General features: G+C 44.1%; 1 protein-coding gene across 2 annotated transcripts in view; it reads right to left on the bottom strand.

The window, feature by feature from the left end:
* The window catches only part of LOC115202922 (myosin light chain kinase 3), a 34,042-nt gene extending 18,888 nt beyond the window's left edge, over positions 1–15,154 (bottom strand). Inside the window, exon 1 of one of the 2 annotated variants that reach the window (XM_029767096.1) lies at positions 14,632–15,154. In XM_029767096.1, coding sequence (XP_029622956.1) covers positions 14,632–14,709 — 78 coding nt within the window. In that variant the 5' untranslated portion in view covers positions 14,710–15,154. Of the gene's footprint in view, positions 1–280; positions 1,178–14,631 lie in introns of those variants that run through there. The other variant, XM_029767095.1, reaches the window with a different exon arrangement.
* Between the last annotated feature and the right edge of the window lie 2,312 nt (positions 15,155–17,466).

Here is a 17,466-nt window from a genome sequence, read left to right as displayed (position 1 = left end):
TTGAATGAGAAGTATTTAAAAGTGTGAGAACAAAACATAATGATAGTGTACACTGTACACTATACAGAATGCACTACGTTCTTTACAATACAGAATGCACTGCGTTCTTTACAATTATTAAAATAAGTGGGTAAGGGTGAGTCATGGCTCACAAAAAATAAATGAAAGCAGATGTTAATACCATATCTCAAAATAACTCAAACATTTTTAAGCACCTAAGGACATCACATTTAATGAAATGGCAAAGATGTGCCAGCCCACTTCAGCATGAGCTCACTGACCTCCTCCTCTTGGATGTACAGTAGGCCCTGTTTCCTCCAGGGTACGATGCCTTTCAAGATGAACTCCACTATCTTGGAACTTCGGAAGACTTCCCCCACATATCCCCAGAGCTTGTCCATGGCCGAAACCGAGCTCTCTATTCCCTCAATCTTTTCCCGTTGCCATTTACCCTCCTGCTGCAGGTTCTTCAGCAGCGCCACGGTCTCCCCACACAGTACCTTGACCTCCGAGAACAAGGAAGGGTCCCCTCCACCTCCACGAGATCCCCTGTCCCTGTCCTTTCTGAGCTGGGCCAGGTCCTTCTCCAGCGTCCCCATGCCCTGGCACACCATGTCCAGCCTCCTGAGGACCTCTGTCTGGCTGCAGGCTATCTGCTCCACCTTCACCTCGAGCTGATTCAGCTTGACCTCCATGCCTCCCAGGCTGTTCAGCAGGCTGTTAGTTGGCTTTTTCATTGCTCCAGAAGGGGCCCCAGCATTGTCCAATTTACCCCCCTCGTACATCTTGGCAATGCAGGTGGCCAATGTCTCCGGTTTACTCATAGTTCCAAGAAATTCCACACAGCGGGGAACAAGTGTCAGGTGAGACAAAGGAAGCTGTGCTAATCCACCTTGCTCCAAGCTGCATTGGATCTATTTTAGTCGAAGCTCCCGAGGTGTTGTTGTTCCTCTCCCATACAGGCAGCTCTGCCGGACCCTGTTGTCTGTATGTGCCAGGGACATGACACCACTTAAATAAACACCAACTCTTCGCTATCTTATCTTTCCACTTGTCTCCCCCCACCTCCCTCTCTCTCTACCTCTCTGTCCTAAAGTTTTTATATAGTAGCCAAAATTCCAATGGCCGCTTGACGTCACCAAAACATTTAAATTCAACCTCAGAAGATGCTATTGACTTGTGGGCATGCAAGGAATGACCTTTTCAAAATGGCCTTTTGCCAGTATTAAGAGAGAGATGTTGTGAGCTTTGGAAAGGGTGTTGTTTTAAAATGTTAACCCATTGTCATGTTGCTTCCCCATTGGGATGTACAGGTTGTTTGTTTGCTTGCTTGCTTGTTTGTTGGTATATGTTTTAGTGTGTTTACTGGTGCTGATAGAGTGAAGTGAACCATTGGTGGATCTAAAGGTTCTGGTCCGCCCAGCACAGCTTCTCTGATTGGGCGACTGTCCCCCATCATCGCTCAAAGGAACGTGACTTGACATTGGCTGACACCTCCCTTTAAAAATAAACCTCTGTAGACAGAGGAATGATGAAGTGCAAGCAGGAATCTAAGCAGTCGCCCTCTCCCTCTGGTCCAGGGTAGGGGAGACTGGGGTTGGTTGTCTCGTGGGTTGGTTGTCACAGTGCTTGTTACTCCCAATCTAGAGTGTGCTGTGTAATAACTTTAAGATTCAAATGTGTGAATTATTTGAAAGAACTCATCCGCCTAGTCAATTCATGTCAGCATGACAAAACATTGAGGTGAGTGGAATGTATGTTTCTCACAGATAAAATAAAAAAACATATAAGGTATGTCTTGTTATTTTATAAATGTTTGAACTATGGGATTATACATGAATAATTATGTTTATCAAAAAGAGGAAAAGGAGAGCTATTCCAAACCTATTTCTGAGTTGCTAGGTCAAGCCATGTGGTAACTAGCATTGGTTGGGTTGGTTGTCACTATTAACTCCATACTGTTCGGGGACATTGCCACTGCCAGTATACAATATATCCCAAGCTATTTTGTGCTGTTGCTACAAAGACCTCCCTTCCCAGTAAAAACGAACACCTTTGGCCGACATATCAAAATGTGTTGAGAATATGTAGCGTGGAGAGCGTTTTCAGATTGGGAAGACGTCACCGAGACATCAGAATACAATGTTGATGCCTGGCCGACGTATAAACGATGTAGAACTCTAGAATTTAGAATGTAGAATGTGAGACGTCTTTTTTGTTTGTGAAACGTCTTGCCAATTAGCAAACGATGTCTAAACTGCATCTTCCCAATGCGTCACGTATACATATGTTGGACAGAGGTGTCTGTGCTATCTGGGAGTGTTGCCTCTCTCACACCTCTTTTTTATTTCACACACCCACACATGTACACATGCGTGTGCAAACATACGCATGCACACACAAATAATCAAAAAAATGCCATACGTTATTCTCAAGGTATAAAATGCTGAATTCTGTTAAGAATATCGTTCTACCAAAGAAAGCTATTTCTAAGACTGTGTGCTATATTGCGTTATTCCCTATTACAAAAAGAATAAGCTACTAGCAAACATTGTGACAACCCACCCCATATGACAACCAACCCTGTGATGGGGCTGGTTGTCACAAGTGGGCAGAGTGTGTTTGATGGCTTATAACTTCATGTTGGAATAAGATATGAGAATAAAAAGAGTTCCTATTACCACCCAAGACCGTTGTCTTTCTTTTAATGTTGAAAAGAGTCTTGTAAGATATACTGGTGCTGAGAAATACGCAAGAGTAAAAACTGTGACAAACAACACCGGTCTCCCCTACAGTTCCCTACCGTCTCCCCTACTGTCCCATTGGATGGGAATGTTTTCTTGGAACATCCTGGCATTTTGTACTGCATGGGTCTTTCCCATCTCCCAGTTATTAGTAAAGTATTCAGGTATTGCAAATACTGTTTGTTGTTTAACCTATTATTGAAAAGACAGTTCTATGACAAATGGACCTCAATGATGCAATCTGTGATTTTCAAAGATTCAACAAGCTAGACCTTAAAATATTTTTAGGCTAACATGCCCAACTGTTGACAAATGAGCTCTAGAAAACAATTTAAAAGCTAAATCCTCTTGGTAAGTATGTGTTAAGGCCATTTCTGAGAAGACAAACGTGTTGTCTCCTAATTCAGTTATCATACATTCTGAGGATATGTCTTTATCCCAGCGCTGTGAATAGTGATGATTTGCTGAAACGATGGGTCCCTGTTTCCTGGTCCGGAGAGCAGAGGATGGCCCATAGAACCATCCATATGCAGCTGTAACATCGTCAAGTAGTAGACCGAGTCCCTTAGGCCCAGTATAATGGGCAGAATGTAAACTAGGTGATTTATTTATAAAGCTCTTCCCAATGAGACTGTAGGCAAGCTCTCTGCCTTGGGCCTATGCCAGGAACCATCCCACTGAAATGTAACAATGGAATGCAATGGAAATCTCTGGTAGGATGCTGGTCCACAAAAGAAATGTGGCTCCGCTGTGGTTTTCCACAAGGGGTTTGTCTGACTGGGGGTGTGCCTCTCAGCAGCTCTGAACCATCATAACAACTCTATTTACCACCCCATAACCCAGGGCAGGCTAGTTAGCTAGCGTCCTAGCATATCAGAAAGTAAGCGTTGGCAGTAGCAGCGCTCATAAATTAATGTCTACTCCCCCAAATGGGGCAGCCAGCTGCAATGAATAACAGGAAACAATAGATAATGAGAGTTGCGGTGACATGGGGTCAGGCCAGCGATGATGATGTGACCCAATACATATGGGTAATGTAGGGTGGGCCCTTAATACCAAGTCCGCAACAACATTTAAAATATAGGCCGTGTCACGTCTACTGCCGCTCCTCCCCCCCGGCGTTCGACGTCGCCGGTATACTAATCACCGGTCCTGGGATCCATCATTACACACACCTGGCATCAATCATTACGCGCACCTGCACGTCATCATCAGGCACACCTGGACTCCATTACCTCGCTTATTACCTCCCCTATATCTGGCACTCCCTTATGTTCCTTCCTCAGTCAGTATTGATCCTGTGTTTAATGCGTAGACGCTACTGTCATGTTGGCTCGTTCCATGTTTGTTGTTTTATTAAACGTTTCACCTGCACCTGCTTCTCAACTCTCAGCATCTCCGTTACAGAATACTGACTCCAACAATGGAAGGAGCAGGAAAACAGAATATCTCCCAGACGGTCGACAAGCAGGGATACCTTCTACATCAACCCCATGACCAGCTGGCACAACTAGGGACGGCTATGGAAAGGTCCTTTGCAGTGTGCAACGTCTCGAACATACCCGGGAGGCATTGCCGTCAACTAGCGGAGGATACTCTACAACCAGTCGACCCAGCGAGCCAGCACAACAGCCCATTCAGCAACCCACTCAGGTCAGCGATGCCCGTTTGTCCCTCACGGATAAATATGACGGCACCCCATCTAAATGCCGTGGCTTCCTACTTCAGTGCTCCCTCTACTTAACACACCAGATGGGAGCCCCCACCACCAAGAAGTCCAAGGTTACCACGGTTATTTATCTGTTGACTGGACGTGCGTTGGAATGTTGCCACGGCAGTCTGGGAGAGAGGAGAGGAGGAGCTAGATTCATATGAGGGGTTCATGGCTCTGTTAAAATGTATCTTTGATCATCCCCCGGAGGGCAGAGAGGGGGCAGGGGGACCAGACGGCTGCAGAGTACGCGCTCACCTTCCATCCGTCTGGATAACCTACTTCAGGAACGTTGGTACTCTCATCGCTTCTCTCCCTCCGTGAACACTCTGGATCAGAGCCTGAACCCATGGAGGTAGGGGTCACACGCCTCACCGTGGCGGAGCGATGCAGGACGAGACAGCTGTGTCTCTGTCTGTATTGTGGTCAAGGAGGGCACCAGCTCCAGCGGTGTCCGGCACTTCCTAATCCAGGATCCACAAGAGCAGAGGGACGATCACATGATCTTCCACCTCTTGGGGCAGGAGTGAGTATTCCATCTTCTTTTAAACACTTTTTGGTGTCCATCACACTAGTTGACTGTCCCTCGTGTACTGTGTCTACAGCGTTAGTGGATTCTGGTGACACGGGGAACTTTATTGACCAGACCTTGCCTCCTCTCTTAACATTATCTCATACCCGCTCTCGTCTCTTTTCCCGGTTCAAGCCCTCCATAATCGGCCACTAGGATCCGGAACCATCACACACAACCACTCACCCTCACTGTGGAGTCCATTCGTCAGGAGAACATCCCCTTCATCACCAGTGCACCAGTTCACATGATCATTCTTGGCCTCCCTTGGCTTCAAGGTCAAGGATGAGACTCACAGACTGGTCACCCGAATGCCAGAGGACCTTTCCTCATCCCCTGTGGTTCACATCGGTTGAGACTCATGTGGTTGCCCTTCAGCCCAATATCTCGGAGGTATACCAGGACCTGCGGGAGGTATTCTACAAGACCAGCGCCACCTGTCTTCCTCCTCATCGTCGTCCCTGCGACTGTGCTATCGACACGCTGGCAGGGTCTACGCCTCCGCATCTACCCTCTGTTGGTGGCTGACACCCAGGCCATGGATGATTACATCCAAGAGGCGCTCCAACAAGGTTTGGTCCATACGTCCACTTCTCCTGCGTCGGCTAGTTTCTTCTTCGTGGCCAAGAAGGATGGAAGGTTACATCCATGTATTGATTACAGAGGACTCAATGAAATCACCACGAAGTACCGTTACCTTCTCCCGTTGGAGCCGGCAGCCATTGAACAGCTCCGCGCAGCCCGGTTCTTTACCAAACTGGACCTGCAGAGTGCATATAATCGCATCCGCATCTGGGAGAGGGGTGAATGGAAGACTGTGTTTAGCACGATGTCTGGCCACTACGAGTACTTGGTGAATCCATTTGGCTTAGGCAATGCTCCGTCAGTGTTCCAGGCATTCATTAACGAGATGTTCAGGGACATGCTCGGACGCGAGGTGATCGTGTATATTGATGACATCCTGGTCTACTCGGCTACTCTGGAGGATCACATCACTCATGTTCGAGCAGTCCTGGAACACCTCTTGGCTAACCACCATTTCATCAAGGCTGGGCGGCAGGTAGCCTAGTGGTTAGAGCATTGGGTCAGTAACCAAAAGGTTGCTAGATCGAATCCCCGAGCTGACAAGGTTCAAATCTGTTGTTCTGCCCCTGAACAAGGCAGTTAACCCACTGTTCCTAGGCTGTCATTGTAAATAAGAATTTGTTCTTAACTGACTTGTCTGGTTAAAAAAATAAAAAAATAAAGGCTGAGATGTGCCAATTTCATCTTAGGCTACCAAATCAGCATGCAGGGAGTGAGGATGGCTGACAAGAAGGTAGATGCGGTCAGGTCATGGCCAGTCCCAACCACCAAAAAGGGGTTACAACAGTTTTGGGGATTTTCCAACTTCTACTACCATTTCATCGGGAACTTAAGCTCTGTCGCCGCCCCTCTCACCTCAAGGTTGGTCCCTGTATGTTGGTGTGGAGCCCAGCAGCCGACGAGGTCATCCGTCTACTCAAGGGACGTTTCACCTCCGCTCCATTGCTCAAACACCCAGATCCCACGATATCCTTTGTGGTTGAGGTAGACGCTTCAGAGGTGGGCGTGGGGGCAGTTCTGTCTCAACGACAGGGTAATCTACAGAAATTGTATCCGTGTGCATATTACTCGAAGAAACTGTCCCCTGCAGACAGGAATTACGACGTCTGTGATGTTGGCATTAGAGGAGTGGAGACACTGGCTGGAGGGCGCCAAGGAACCATTCATCATCCCAACCGACCATCGGAACCTGGAGTACATACGGACAATGAGGAGGCTGAATCCGCGCCAAGCAAAGTGGGCCCTTTTCTTCAACAAGGTTCGACTTCACGCAGACCTATCGCCCAGGTTCAAAAAACACCAAAGTCGATGCCCTGTCCCTACGATTCGGCAGAGGGTCCTGTCCAGAATGCACCTATAATCCCCTTACAGACCGACTGTTGCTGGGAAGCAGGGCCGTGCGAAGACCTTTTGGGGGCATGTGCTGAAACAAAAAAAGGTCACCCTTCCACCCAAAAAAATCCTTACAATCATGGTCATGGACTCGTTGAGAAATTATTAGGCAACTTTGATTATTTAGTTACTGTATATAAAAGCATAGATGGTCACATCTTAATGGCAAATTAAATGACACAAATAAATAACCCTTAGTCTGAAAGTAATTTAATATTTCATCTATAATAACTCTGTAGTAATTTAGCACAGATCAATGACATTTATTGCTTTGCTTAACCCTTTACACTCGTGGAAACTGGCCTATATGGATAGGGACAAATTGAAATCGTTCTAACAAAATAACTATAAAAAGCATATGCATGGCCATGGTAGCAATTGAACGAGAACACTTTGGATCTTATGGGTAAATTATCAGACCAAATGTGAGGACACAACAGTTCACCTGACACAAGACTGAATCCAAACAACAACAAATGCTCAAAAGTTGCCTAATTATCCTGAGTGATTTCGAACGGCTGTCAAGTTTAGCACGACTGTCAGTCCAAACCCACACAGCGCTGTGAAGCGGAGATCCTGAGCTCTGACGTCATGTATAGAATGTTACTGTACAGCCACTGCGTTCCAATTTAGGGGCTTATCAATTACCACATTTGTCATTCCGACTACTTTAACAATGATTTGTGGGCAGTGGGTTCAGAACAACCAAATATATTTTAAACATTTTGGGGGAAATTATACTTCCACCCAAAAGGGTGGGAGTATGTTCTCGGCAAAGGTAGAGTCCTATCTGTGCACATGCCTGCCGGAAGGAACCATTAGACATCAAACACACGGACAGTTTCCTTCATTTGCACAGCTGCTGTGGTACCACTAGAGTTACATAACACATGTTTACTTGTATTTAATGTCTGTAACAGTATCCGTAACAATAGCAGTGAAATAAACATGGCTCCTGGTAGTCACTAATAAAATCACAGAGTGGAAGACCATCAGACAAAGGAAGTAAAGGACACCCAACTAACTGGACACGGAAGCTGTCTGTAAGAATACTATGGCTCTTTGTATTGAACAGGGTTAACCTGGTGTATTTGCCCTCTGAAATGGAAACGTGACACCAAAGCTACCTCCCTGACACAACAATGTTTCACACCTGTGAGGTTACTGGAGAGGGTATTCTGGGTTTCTTCCGGTCCTCTCCATCTAACCCTGTCTAACCTTACACCATTAAAGCCTATTGTCTACCAAAAGAGAGAACATATGAAAACTGTCTGACTGAACGCCTCTGCATAGTTTCCATTCTTCTAGCTAGTGTTTACGTGGGCAGTTCCATGTTACGTGACCACATTTTGTGAGGTGGGGTGAAGAAGAATTTGGGGTGGAGGTTAGTGGGAGGTTTGCCGTAAACCCATTAAAATCTAATTATATCTTTTCTGACAGGTGTGCACCTCTCTAAAGTGTACACGGCATGGAACATTCTGGAGTGCATGTCCTGCTAACAGTATTGTGTTCATGGGAAATTCTCTGGATTTGTATTAGTATCTGACTGGTATACTGATTCATCAGAACAAGTGTTTGATGCATCTAAGTGTGTGTGGCAAAGTTTGTGCCTAGTGGGTGTAGTTAGTGCTCTTGGCAGACCAGAGGAGTCAGTATTTTGATCTGTTTGCAGAGCTATTGATGGAAAGTTTTTGCTGTACCTAATTCTCCTCTTTCTCCATGACCCCTGACATTAACATGATACATGTACAGTTGAAGTTGGAAGTTTACATACACTTAGGTTGGAGTCATTAAAACTCCTTTTTCAACCACTCCACAAATTTCTTGTTAACAAACTATAGTTTTGGCAAGTCGATTAGGACATCTACTATGTGCATGACACAAGTAATTTAAATAAACACCATAAACATCATGAGACCACGCAGCCGTCATACCGCTCAGGAAGGAGACGCGTTCTGTCTCCTAGAGATGAAGGTACTTTGGTGCGAAAAGTGCAAATCAATCCCAGAACAACAGCAAAGGACCTTGAGAAGATGCTGGAGGAAACAGGTACAAAAGTATCTATATCCACAGTAAAACGAGTCCTATATCGATAACCTGAAAGACCGCTCAGCAAGGAAGAAGCCACTGCTCCAAAACCACCATAACAAAGCCAGACTATGGTTTGTAATTGCACATGGGGACAAAGATCAGACTTTTTGGAGAAATGTCCTCTGGTCTGATGAAACAATAATAGAACTGTTTGGCCATAATGACCATCGTTATGTTTGGAGGAAAAAGGGGGAGGCTTGCAAGCCGAAGAACACCATTCCAACCGTGAAGCACGGGGTGGCAGCATCATGTTGTGGGGGTGCTTTGCTGCAAGAGGAACTGGTGCACTTCACAAAATAGATGGCATCATGAGGGAAGAAAATTATGTGGATATATTGAAGCAACATCTCAAGACATCAGTCAGGAAGTTAAAGCTTGGTCGCAAATGGGTCTTCCAAATGGACAATGACCCCAAGCATACTTCCAAAGTTGTGGCAAAATGGCTTAAGGACAACAAAGTCAAGGTATTGGAGTGGCCATCACAAAGCCCTGACCTCAATCCTATAGAACATTTGTGGGCAGAACTGAAAAAGCGTGTGCGAGCAAGGAGGCCTACAAACCTGACTCAGTTAAACCAGCTCTGTCAGGAGGAATGGGCCACAATTCACCCAACTTATTGTGGGAAGCTTGTGGAAGGCTACCCGAAACGTTTGACCCAAGTTAAACAATTTAAAGGCAATGCTACCAAATACTAATTGAGTGTATGTAAACGTCTGATCCACTGGGAATGTGATGAAAGAAATAAAAGCTGAAATAAATCATTCCCTCTACTATTATTCTGATATTTTACATTCTTAAAAATAAAGTGGTGATCCTAACTGACCTAAAACAGGGAATTTTTACAAGGATTAAATGCCAGGAATTGTGAAAAACTGAGTTTAAATGTATTTGGCTAAGGTGTATGTAAACTTCCGACTTCAACTGTATGTCAATCACAAGTTTAAAATACCTTTGTGGTTCTGTGGGAGTAATACCACACAGCATATCCTAGTGAAAGGTTGATGTAATATTTACTGTATCTAAAATACATTTCAACAAAAGTCATGTTGAAATAGGCTTAGTGATGGTAAGTGCCAGTTAGTAGACTTCCCAAAGTCTCAAAATACAACTTCCCAAAGTCTCAAAATACAACACTGACCCTTTAAAACAAAAAAAAAACAAAAATCTTTACCTGACTCACTTTTCAAAGATGTCTAGAAATTTACACATTTTGTGCTCTTGTAGGAAGCAATCACTCCCCTATTGCTGACTACAACTGATCTAACTCACTAACTAGCAAAGGATATTAACAAAATGTGCACACGTGGCTACATGCTGCTCTCGCTTTGATTTCAAAACAAGCGCATCTAATCATGATCCCTCATGCTGTAAACACAGACCAATTCAAAGTAAACGGCCCAGATCCATATATGGCAATGGTCTATTTGCATATAGACCTACTGCAACTCTGATTGGTTATGGCGCACTGGTCAGTGTAGAGTCCTGCATGTGAATGCAATATAATCTTACTCGATGCATTCTGTCTAAAAAAAAAACAATTATTGCATAGTTCTCTTTCTTTTTCTTTATGTTGCATTGAAGTGGCTGATTTTGCGTTGATTCGACCACAATTGAACAGTAAAGGGAAACGTTGAAAGTGCTAACAGGGAAAACTCTAGAACAGTGGTCACCAACCTTTTCGGTGTCAAGATCACTTTCTGAGTCAAAATGCATGGCGAGATCTCCCGCTCAGATAAAAAACAAAAATAAGCCTATGCAACATTAACCAATTAATAAAGTACTGTGGCAATCAGGTTTGTGCAGTAAACCATATATTATCACCGCATATTGGCTTTGCTTGAATTGCCCTGTCAATGCATTGTTGTTCGGGACATTTTTTGAAATTATTTTTACAATTTTGAAGAAGGCTACATGAGCATACCCGTTGTTGTATTACTTGTGAGGCACAGCTGAGTGGGCATACATTTAACTAATTAGCTTTTTATTTTTACTTTACTGGGCCGATGGTGCCTGCATCTATGGTCAGTCTCAGTGGAGAGAGAGAGCAGCAGACTGATGGTCCGCCTCTCAACATCCCCCCCGCTCTCCCTTTCATCTACCGACACTGACCAAATAGGGACACCATCTTCCAGTTGATGGCAAAACTCGAGACGCACCGCATTATTTCTGCCTCAAGCACAGATGCATATTTTTTACTTTTATGAACAGAGAATGTGAAATATTCCTATTAAAAATGACCCAAGCAGCTAATTATAACAACAACGCAAGCCTATCGATACACTTTCCAAGCAGCTAATAATAACAACAACGCAAGCCTATCGATACACTTTCCTACTCATTGATTACTGCTGCAATGCTTTGTTGTAGCGCTAAATGGAAATTGGAAGAAATAAAGCGCATTTCATGACTTACAAAGTGTTGACAGGGCTGAGTAAGAATTTAAACATCAAGTCACTTATAAAAACAGCATCTCTTTGCTGTATTCGTTGGCAGTCTCTCTCTAGTCATGGTTTTACATTTTTTGAAATCTCACAGTATCAATTTCGCTGTAGCTTTATTTGATGCCTGCTATGTTACTGCAGACACGGTAATCGGAGCCATCCGATTGGCCAGTGGAAGCCCTATAGTACACTTGATTTGCTGTCTGAGCCCGCCGGGAAGCCAGAGTTTGTACATTAAGACACAAAATCTTTCAAAATAGCAACGGTTCGCCTACCAGGGCGCAGGGCTGCTGAACCGTAACCCATATACATATATTTTTTATTTTACCCTTATTTTACCAGGTAAATTGACTGAGAACACATTCTCATTTACAGCAACGACCTGGGGAATAGTTACAGGGGATAGGATGGGGGATGAATGAGCCAATTGTAAACTGGGGATGATGAGGTGGCTATGATTGTATGAGAGCCAGATTGGGCATTTAGCCAGGACACCAGGGTTAACCTTATCTTATGATAAGAGCCATGGGATCTTTAGTGACCACAGAGTCAGGACACCCATTTAACATCCCATCCGAAAGACAGCACCTTACACAGGGCAATGTCCTCAATCACTGCCCTGGGGCATTGGGATATTTTTTTTAGACCAGAGGAATGGGTGCTCCCTACTGACCCTCCAACACCACTTCCAGGATCATCTGGTTTCCAATTCAGGGACTGACCAGGACAAACCCTGCTTAGCTTCAGAAGCAAGCCAGCAGTGGGATGCAGGATGGTATGCTGCTGGCCCGAGATGAATAAATAAAAAAAATAGGAACACAAGGCTTTATTGAATGGGAGTGACTTGGAGATCGCGATTGAGAGGTTGGTGAACACTGCTCTAGAAAATTGTTCAATCTCGTGTGGTGCTTCTCTCCATTGGCTGATATTTCTTCTGCTTGGGTCCCAGAGGTCTTGCGTGGCAGTCTCGGGGCTACTGTGCACCCGCACAGTTTAAAGGGAATGTTGCCCATAAATCACTCAACAAGTCCAGCTTCCCAGAGGATAGTAGGGACTTGTGTATGTTCTTAAGCCAGCTGCCAGAGTTAAAGCTATGGATCACAAACAGATAGCATGCTGATACACCAGTGGCGGTTGGTGCCGTTTAAGATGAGGGAGGACAAATCTTTTTTTTAATGAGCATGGACACATTTTTATTACAGCATATTGAATGACTGTCATTCATATTCCATTCACCCAGCTCAATATAACATCGAATTTTCCCTATACCCATCGTTTGGTTGCTACAACCTAGCCTATGAATTAATGTTTACATTGTAGGTACACAGGTCGAGAGAAAAATGTGAGTAATCGAGGTGACAGACATTGACACATTCAATACCGCCTTGCACACTCTTGCCTGCATCTTGCTAATCTAGGGTGTATTCATTAGTCCAACAGTTGCAAACGAGAGTTTCTAATGGACAAATTCAGGTATGTTTATCCCTGTTTCGATCCGTTTGCTTCCGTTTAAGAAATGTTTTTCAACAGAATTGGCGGAATGATCCCACACAGCCTACATCGTTGTCACCATGTTAAAGTCATAGACAACATACTGTAGCTACTAGAACTAACATGTTATTAAACCTGCTACAATCATGCAGTGCAGTGTACAGTCAACAGCAAGCAGTTTAGCAGCTACACCGGCGGGCACCAGTGGCAATAAATGTATAAAGCCATAATCTTACCTTGACTTGGGAGAATTCCAGTTTTGGAAAGTCATAGCCAACTGTTCAACGATTGTCTTTCTCTCTCTTTGAGTCAACTGCTCACCACATTGTATGCTCTGAAGTGCTAGCTAGCTGTAGCTTATGCTTTCAGTACTAAATTCATTCTCTGATCTTTGATTGGGTGGACAACATGTCAGTTCAAGCTGCAAGAGCTCTGGTAGGTTGGAGGACGTCCTCCGGAAGTTGTCATAATTCCTTTGTAAATCTATGGAAGGGGGTGAGAACTACAAGCTTCCTAGGTTTTGTAATGAAGTCAATGTACCCAGAGGAGGACGGAAACTAGCTGTCCTCTGGCTACACCATGGTGCTACTCTACAGAGTGCCTTTGAGGCTACTGTAGACCTTCATTGCAAAACAGTGTGTTTTAATTATTTGGTGACGTGAATATATTTAGTATAGTTTTATCTAAAAAGGGTAACTTTTTTAATGTTTCACTATTTTTATGTGATGAAATTCACTAAGGAGGATTGTCTTCCCCTTCCTCCTCTGAGGAACACACAAACACACACACAAACACACACACACACACGCACGCACGCACGCACGCACACACACACACACACAGACACACACACACACACACACAAACTGTTTATCATTTTCCTGAAGATGATTTTGATATGGATAGATAAAAACAGACCTTCAAAAATACAACTTTTTTTCTGCAAGAAGTCATGTTTTCGGCAAGCTTGTTGAACAAATGATCTAACCCTGAGGGCTACGCTTCACATACTATTTAAGAACATACAATTAAAAGTGTTACTTCACAAGAAAGTCTTAATTCAAGGACTTAAATGGTAATTGAGAAAAGCAAGACCCAGCCGTAATAACTCACTCCTCTCCCAAATGTTATTTTCCACCTGACCACCTCCAAATAACATTCCCCCATGCTCCCATGCTGTGTTAAGGGCAATGCTAAAAACTAAAGGAGTTAGATATGGGACAGTAAATGTGACTTGGTCTCGCTTCACTGATCGAGCACTAATGTGATTTTGAGCACGAGGCTGTTTGTTCGTTTCTGTTCACTGATGCTGATGCATCGTTTTCTTTGAGTGTATGATGACTTGTGTTTCAATATTATGTAACCCCTGGCCCTAATGAATAAAAGAATAAAACATAAATGTTCTAGAGTCTAGTCAGTAATTCATTTCGTTTTGTCTAGCATCTTTTATTAGATGCCTATTATTATTAGGCAGCCTTGTGTGACCAATGGTCTGTCTTGAATCTCATCAGACATTTCATCCACGAACCTGATTAAATAAAATGACAAAAATAAAACTTGCTTGTATAACCTCAACCTAAAAGCAATGAGAGCCAGGTCTCTTACCGTGAACTTTTGGATGTAGTCAGATACGCTGAAACCTCCAGTGCGTAGAAGAAGAGTTCTATAGACGGAGGTCCCCATCACTTTCTCTCTGCCCAAGGTTAGGACCTATGGTTCTCCATACCAGGGTCTCTGTGCCTTATGGAGAATGGGGAAGCCGGTCCCTCTGGGTACTGAAACATAGTGGAAAAGAAAGATGGGTACTGACAGAGACAACTCTATCTTATCGCCCGGTGCCTTGTCCTGTGCTGTAGCCGGGTCCCTGTCCTGTCCCCTCCCGTATTGATATCAGCACTGCTCCAGCACCACAGCCAGGCCCAGAGCGGAGAGCACTTCCTGCAGGGAGATAACAGCTGCCTGAGATTAGGCAAGGGTATGCACGAAATGTGAGTGTCCTGCTTTATTAATAGGGGTTCAGATTGGCCTTTTTGTTTTGGAAAGTCTCTGTGGGGGTCCTCCTCCCACCCAGTGATGATGAGAGGATGATTCCTAGTCTGAGGTGAAGAGAGCCCGTTCTCAGATCTCTCACGAATGCCCTCTCTCTGCACCCCACTGAGGTTAATACCAGTTTACCCCACCCTGTTTAGCCCTCCGTGTGTGTGTGTGTTTTGAGTGCGTGCGTGTGTGAACCTGTTAGGGATCTGATCCCACATGAATCTGCTTTGGGGCAACAGAAGGTGCGTCACCAACACTCAAACGCAGTGGCATCGTGTTGCTGGTCTTAACCTCAAAACCACCCAAGTCTTAGACTCAGGGAAAAAGAGGACTCCTCTCAGCCTGGCAGCAACAGGGTTTTAGGTGGAATGGAAAAGTCTTCACCTCCTGGCAAGCATCCCACTGCAGTTTTTTCCTCCTCAGACAGATCACCTTGTTTAGAAGTGCAGGGTATTTTGGGAGTATTGTCTGCAGGCTCTGGTGTCCACAGGGGAAGTGTCAGCTCCATGATGCAGGAAGAGGTATGCACGCCAGAGGGACGATGTCACAATGGTCCTAAGGAGATGATGATGATGATGATGATGATGATAATGCACATTTTCATTATCGCTGACCTGTTAACGTGTCACTGTGTATGTACACGTCTTTGAGCCACATTTATGACATATCTATTATGAACAGCATGTACTAGTGTGTGGCTGGTGTGGCGGTGGACTGTTACAATGTCATAATCCTCCTTCTGATGTGGATGATGCTTCAGTTTAACTGTCTGCCTTTAGACATCACAGGACAGCTGGTGGGTAAGGGAACAGCATGATTCAAACTGTTGTCATTACTGGTGTGTATAGAGTTTTACACGTTCTGTCATAAGTTTTACACAGTCTGTCTTTCTTGGATGCCTGACGTGTGTCTGCCTATGCTGTCGTCCTTGTCTCTGCCTCTGACTCACTTAATGTGGCATGGTACTCAATGTCCTGTTCTCTACGACCAAGGTTTTTTTGTCAAAACAGCCCACTGTGTCCTCCGAGACGGATACACATGCACTCTAACATGACTGTTAGATATAAATGAAAAGCGGGGTGATTCTCCCGAACAAGACTTAACAGGGACGTTTCATCTCCTGAAACAACATGTTGTTTATAGTGCTGCTCTCTTACTGTAGTGGTCCCCTGGATGCTAGAACCTCGAAATGACTGCCCAGTATTTCATTGAAAGAGATGTTTCTACCACAGGAGGTTGGTGGCACATTAATTGGGGAGGACGTGCTCGTGATACTGGCTGGAGCGCAATAAGTGGAACGGTATCAAATATATCAAACACATGGTTTGATGCCATTCCATTTACTCCGTTCCAGCCATTATTATGAGCCACCCTCCCCTCAGCAGCCTCCACTGGTTTCCTTACCGTTTACATCTAAATCCAGAGTCAGAGAAGGAAACAAGCAACGAGGGCGGAAGATTCCTCTCATGTTCTCTTCATCCATCAATCCGTTTCACTAAAAATAGTTGGACTGACTAATGTTCCTTGAAGTAGAGTGGCTTATAATTATATAAACCACTTTTCATGTGAGGTTTGTTCATTTGAAGACATTTAATTAAATTCTTTCTGGCATATATGATGTCATAGCAGAGGAGACTGAGAGATCACCATTTCACAAAAATGAACACTTACTGTAAATGATGTCAACTAAGCACTTGATTATAATGTCACTGGATTGCCCTCCAGTGGTTGAAAGAGAGACTACATAGCATATTAACATTTCAATGCCAAAGAAAAGGACCATGCACAATTCAACTCTTATGTGTTCTGCTTTGAATTGTCATTTGAATGAATCAAATGATTTGGCTTTCAGCATTAATCCTTTTCTCAAATGACAGGCAGTGAATCTGGTCTCTGTATATCACCATAGCAGTTGGCTATCTGAACGCTAGCGCATAACCCTTGTAGTCAGTCTAGAGGCTCTTTCTTATCCTATTTGATAAGGCTTCTTTTCCCATTAGGCGGCAAATATCATGTTCTTCCTGTCAAATGTTTTCTTGTTGAATAACGTCATTATTTTGACTGTGTGTTGATGTTTACAAACGTGCTGATAAAGTGTGCACTTTACACAATCCATGTATTCTGTATAGCACATTCAAATCAAATCAAATTGTATTAGTCGCATGCGCCAAATACAACAGGCCTTACAGTGAAATGCTTACTTACGAGCCCCTAACCAACAATGCGGTTTTAATTTAAGAGCAGCAGTAAAATAACAATAGCACGACTATATACAGGGGTGTACCGGTACAGAGTCAATGTGCGGGGGGCACCGGTTAGTTGAGGTAATATTTACATGTAGGTAGAGTTATTAAAGTGACTATGCATAGATAATAACAACAGAGAGTAGCAGCTGTGTAAAGG

The sequence above is a fragment of the Salmo trutta genome, chromosome 12 (assembly GCF_901001165.1).
Source record: "Salmo trutta chromosome 12, fSalTru1.1, whole genome shotgun sequence".
Lineage (NCBI taxonomy): Eukaryota > Metazoa > Chordata > Actinopteri > Salmoniformes > Salmonidae > Salmo > Salmo trutta.
This window is presented reverse-complemented; position numbering and strand designations above follow the sequence as displayed.